At 49.0% G+C, this 5,615-nt stretch overlaps 2 protein-coding genes across 2 annotated transcripts in view; both read left to right on the top strand.

The window, feature by feature from the left end:
- Positions 1–208: 208 nt before the first annotated feature.
- Positions 209–3,281, top strand: LOC119277637 (pentatricopeptide repeat-containing protein At2g41080-like). The gene is made up of 2 exons (XM_037558921.1): positions 209–2,396; positions 2,772–3,281. Exon 1 carries the CDS (start codon positions 334–336, stop codon positions 2,281–2,283), a length of 1,950 nt encoding a protein of 649 aa, XP_037414818.1. The 5' UTR covers positions 209–333; the 3' UTR covers positions 2,284–2,396; positions 2,772–3,281.
- Positions 3,282–5,018: 1,737 nt separating this feature from the next.
- The window catches only part of LOC119279749 (leucine-rich repeat extensin-like protein 3), a 1,716-nt gene continuing 1,119 nt past the window's right edge, over positions 5,019–5,615 (top strand). Inside the window, exon 1 of the mRNA XM_037560891.1 lies at positions 5,019–5,610. Within this exon, the coding sequence (XP_037416788.1) occupies positions 5,034–5,610 (577 nt within the window). The 5' untranslated portion in view covers positions 5,019–5,033. The remainder of the gene's footprint in view (positions 5,611–5,615) is intronic.

Below are 5,615 nucleotides of genomic sequence, written 5' to 3' on the forward strand. Positions count from 1 at the left end.
ATATATAGTACATAGGACAAGTCATATCCTCAACTATACACAAGGAGGAGACTTGGAGTACAAGAATATAAAATATATGTGCTAAATACATATCTCAACATCGACCCAAACAAAAGGCGGACATCGACCGGACAGACGACACAAACAGATAAAAAACGGACAGAATGCGGCTTTGGTCGGCTTGTTCGAGTTGCTCTTATTGGTACACGTTCATGTCGTCGAGGTGTTCGACTTGTTGCATTGCCAGTCGCGGTATCCAAATTCGCCATGCTCCCGGGGGCCGCGCAGACCACCGCGTCGGCGGTGTCGTAGCGCGAGCGGTCGCACGGCCACATGCGCATGGCCAGGCCGGCGCTGAAGACGCTCACCACCGGGCCACCGGAAGCCAAGGGCGAGTTCATCCGTCTCTGCTCAAGCGGCCGCCTCAAGGATGCCCTCCACCACCCCTTCCGGGACGTCCTCTGGTCGGACCCTACCCTCTTCGCCCACGTCTTCCGGGCCTGCCGCGCCATCCCGCTCCTCCACCAGCTCCACGCCTTTGCCGCCACCTGTGGCGCCGCCGCCGACCGCTTCACCACCAACAACCTCATGCTCGCCTACGCGGACCTCGGCGACCTCCCCACTGCGTGCAGTCTGTTCGAGAGAATTCCGAGCCGGAACGTCATGTCCTGGAACATTCTGATTGGGGGTTACATCAAGAACGGCGACCTTGGAAGCGCTCGGAAGCTGTTCGACGAAATGCCCACGAGGAATGTCGCCACCTGGAATGCCATGGTCGCTGGGTTCACCAATGCAGGGCTTGACGAGGACAGCTTGGGGTTCTTCCTTGCCATGCGAAGGGAGGGATTGCATCCTGATGAGTTTGGCCTTGGGAGCGTGTTCAGGTGCTGTGCTGGCCTCTCCGATCTTGTCTCTGGACGCCAGGTCCATGCATATGTCGTGAGGTGTGGGATGGACATTGACATGTGTGTTGGGAACTCGTTGGCTCACATGTACATGCGGTCTGGATGCCTTGCAGAAGGAGAGGCCGTCCTCAAAGCGCTTCCTTCTCTTACAGTTGTGTCATTCAATACCACAATAGCTGGTAGGACGCAGAATGGAGACTCCGAGGGAGCATTGGAGTATTTGTCCCTGATGAGAGGTATTGGGCTAGCGGCAGATGTGGTCACATTCGTTAGTATTATTACCTGTTGCTCAGATCTGGCAGCTCTCGCACAAGGTCAGCAAGTTCATGCACAGGTTATCAAGGCTGGAGTTGACAAGGTTATTCCAGTCATTACTTGCCTTGTGCATATGTACTCTCGATGTGGATGCTTGGGTGACTCGGAAAGAGTTTATTCTGGTTATTGTGGATTAGATCTTTTTCTTCTCAGTGCAATGATCTCAGCTTGTGGGTTCCATGGGCAAGGACATAAAGCAGTTGAGCTGTTTAAACAGATGATGAATGCAGGGGCAAGACCTAATGAGGTTACTTTCTTGGCCCTGCTATATGCGTGCAGCCATAGTGGTCTGAAAGATGAAGGCTTGGAGTTCTTTGAGCTTATGACCAAGACTTATGGGCTGCAACCAAGTGTGAAACACTACACTTGTATTGTGGATCTTCTCGGGCGATCAGGTTGTCTGGATGAAGCAGAGGCCCTTATCTTGTCAATGCCTGTACGTGCTGACGGGGTCATATGGAAGACACTGCTATCTGCTTGTAAGACCCAGAAGAATTTTGACATGGCCGAGCAGATAGCAGAGCGAGTCATTGAGTTTGACCCTCGAGATTCTGCGCCTTATGTTCTGCTATCAAATATTCGAGCTACCAGCAGGAGATGGGGAGATGTCAGTGAGCTAAGAAAAAACATGAGGGAGAAGAACGTGAGAAAGGAACCTGGTGTCAGCTGGGTAGAGCTTAAGGGTCAGGTGCATCAGTTTTGCACAGGAGATAAATCTCATCCAAGACAAGGAGAGATCGATGAGTACTTGGAAGAAATGATGGCCAAGATCAGGCAATGTGGATATGCACCAGACATGAGCATGGTGTTCCATGATATGGAGGATGAGGAGAAAGAGGTTAGTTTAACTCACCACAGCGAGAAATTGGCGATAGCATTTGCGTTTCTGAGCTTACCTGAAGGAGTTCCTATCCGAATAATGAAGAATCTACGTGTGTGTGATGACTGCCATGTTGCTATCAAGTTGATGTCCCAGGTCACTGGTCGAGAGATTGTGGTCAGAGATGTAAGCCGCTTTCACCATTTCAGAGATGGCAAATGCTCCTGTGGAGATTATTGGTGATGAGAGCACTCAACTGTGTGTATCTTTTCCATCTGCTGTGGGGAACAAGATTATACTTGGTTCATGGAATTTTTGAAGTCAGCAGGTTTTCATGGAGTTTTTGAAGTCAGCAGGTTTTGGTCTACTCAACTGAGGGATGGGCTATTGAATTGGCTGTTTTGAGTTTCAACTAGTCTGTACCAATCCGACCTGTACTCTGGAAAACATAAAATTTGCTGGATCTTTGATCCTCAAAATAAATGCATTCACTCTGATTCTCAAACAAATCATTGCCTTCTATAAGTGATGGAGTAGCATTTTTCGCCCAAGTCTTGGTAGAATTCTGAAGTTCAGGATATGCATTCTGTATGATATGAATATTTGTGGACAGCACTGAAATATAAGATTTTGTTTTCTCTACAACTAATTATCTGGTTGTCTCTGTCCCATCTTTCATCTCTTACCAATATAATATATATGCCCTTATTAATAATTAAATATCTGCTCAGGATGGTCATAAAGTTGGATCACGTGTTGCTGGAGCCTGGAGGTTCTGATCCTTCTGAGAGCATGACAGTAGGAACTATCGGTGCAATTATACCTGGAGCAACAATGGTGTGGCGCTACAAAATGGAAGGCAAGTGTCTCTTTTACTTGTCATGCAATAATTCTGATTGGAATGTCAAGTGACATTGTTTTTATTTTTCATTTCGCTGGATGTATATTTTGGCCAATAAGAACAGTGGCCAGGGTCCACAGGCAGCTGCATATATGCATTGTGCAATAGTTCCACTGAATCTCGTTATGCATTGAAATTAATTTTGGGTTTTGTCTTTCATTTGGCTGTGCTTGGTTTTGTATAAGATTGATAGTTAATTTTTCCTTTTTGAGGTCATGGCGTTTATTTGTACAAATTGACAGCATTGTTTGCAGATTCCTCTGGTTTCTTTCTGTTCCCTCTTGCTGCTCATCCATTTGATCTCTTGATCCACTGGCAATTATGCAGAAAGGGTATTATGCTGCTCTTTTGTTTTTTCCTTGTGAGGGTTTCTTTACCTTGGGAACGGGCTCGTTGAAAGAAGCAACCAAGCCCGATGGCCAATAGGGGTCTTCAGACACACTCAGGTTCTATTCTTTGGCCCGCAGATTGCTGTCAGATTTTTGTGTAAGTCATGTCCAGACCTGGCCATATGGACCATGCTTCTAAGGCGCCGCCCGTGGGCACGGATTTTTGGCCTGGTACAATACGCGAATAAAAGGGCCGGGACGCCATGGAACAAAGCCGATCCCTGAAGCCAAGCCTTAAGGCCAGCCCGACACGTCCCTTTTATTATGGGTCGGCACGACACATCTCGGCACGTGGCGGCATGCGGCCCAAGTTGGCCCAGAAGGCTTTTTTGGCCTTCAAACCTAAAAAACAAAAGGCCTAGAAGGCCGAAGCGGCTCACAAGGGCCCAAAATGAACAAAGGCCGGTCCACAGGCATGTCGGGCCGTGCCTTTTTATGGCGTCTGCCAAGCCGATCCTCGAGCCGAGGCCTTCGGACTGGCACGACATGACCCTATTATAAAAGGTCCGACATGGGCCGTGGCATGCCAAGCCTTTATATTGGTGTGTCGGGCCGTGCCGCCCCGTATGGCCAGGTCTCACGTCATGGCGCTCTGCTGGGTGCTTCCTATTTCGCTTATAGCTGCATACCCACCCACCCATCCCCACCCCCTGCGCCCCATCCTCTCCATGGGTCGGCCCATTCCGATTTTCTCCCCAACGGTTTTGGGAAGGTTCTAGAGCCTTCTTCAAACCGGGTTTTCCTTTTTCTTTGTTTTTATTCGGATTTTTTCCTTTTTTTTCTTTTCCCTTTTTTGAAATCCATGAACTTTTTTTTCCAAATCTTGAAATTTTTCGAATTCATGAAGTTTTCCAAATCCATGTTTTTTTTTCAGATTCATGTACTTTTTTGAAAATCATGCACAATTTTTCAAATTCGTGAGCTTTTATTAAAATACGGGTCAATTTTCAAATTCATGAAATTTTTTGAAATCCAAGAATATTTTCAAATTCGTTAACATTTTTTAAAATCTGTCACATTTTTCAAATTGATATACATTTTTGAAATTCGGGAGCAATTTTTGAAATACATAAATACTTTTTGAATTGACGCCATTTTATTTAATCTGGGGACATGTTTGGAGTTCATGAATATTTTTAAAAACCGGTGAACATTTTTTGAAATTGGCGAACACTTTTCTGAATTCACATTTTTTCTTGAAATTTATGAACTTTTTCGAAAACTGGGAACATTATTCAAATTCATGAACAATTTTCAAATATGCGAACATTTTTAAAATTTTGGAATATTTTTAAAGTTCATGTTTAAAAAAAAATCTGTGATCACTTTTAAAATTTTGGAACATTTTTTGAAATCATGAACATTTTTAAAAGTTGGAACATTTTTTGCAAATTCGTGAATCGTTTGTTAAATTTAGAATCTTTTTTGAAATGCCGATCATTTTTAATGTAGCAAAAAATAAAACACAAAAGGAAACGAAAGAAATAAACTGGGGCGCCCCACCCCGTAATGGGCGGGCCTCCCGGCCCAAGCGCGTGCGGGAGTGCCCGTTTGCTGGGCCAGCGCCGCGTAGTGCGGGGATCAGGAGCTCCCCTCCGGCCGATCAAGCAGGTCGCCTCACCAGCGAGTCATCAGATCAGCGACTCATCACCAACCCCCACACCAAAGCAAGCGCGAAGGTCAGAGCTCCCCGCCCCCGCGCCATGGCTTCCCCGTCCCCATCCCCCTCCCCTCTCCACCCGCACCAGCTCCAGCAGCACCCGCTCCCCCCGCACCAGCACCCACACCCGCAGTACCAGGCCCCGCCCCCTTCGATGCCCCCGCCGCCGGGGGCGCCCCCCAAGGCCATGGATCTGGAGGTCACCGTCGTCTCGGGCAAGCACCTGAAGAACGTCAACTGGCGCCGCGGCGATCTCCGCGCCTACGCCGTCGCCTACCTCGATCCCTCCCGCCGCACCGCCACCCGCCCCGACGACGCCGGCGGCTGCAAGCCCGCGTGGAACGAGCGCATCACCCTCCAGCTCCCGCCTCACCTCTCGCCGCACGACCCCTCGCTCCTCCTCTCCATCGACGTGTTCCACTCCAAGCCGTCCGACTCGCCCAAGCCGCTCGTCGGCTCCGCCCGCTCGCCTCTCCGCGACCTCCTCTTCCCCGCCGGCCCTAACCCTAGCTCCGACTCCCCCACCTCACCGATCATCACCCTCCCGCTCCTGCGCCCCTCCGGCCGCCCTCAGGGCAAGCTCCGCATCCGCGTCGCCCTTCGCGAGCGCTCGCCGCCTCCCCCT

Source organism: Triticum dicoccoides, chromosome 3B (genome assembly GCF_002162155.2).
Source record: "Triticum dicoccoides isolate Atlit2015 ecotype Zavitan chromosome 3B, WEW_v2.0, whole genome shotgun sequence".
NCBI lineage: Eukaryota > Viridiplantae > Streptophyta > Magnoliopsida > Poales > Poaceae > Triticum > Triticum dicoccoides.

Coding starts and splice junctions, on each gene's coding strand:
- LOC119277637 (XM_037558921.1), top strand. CDS start 334: ATGCGCATGGCCAGGCCGGCGCTGAAGACGCTCACCACCGGGCCACCG.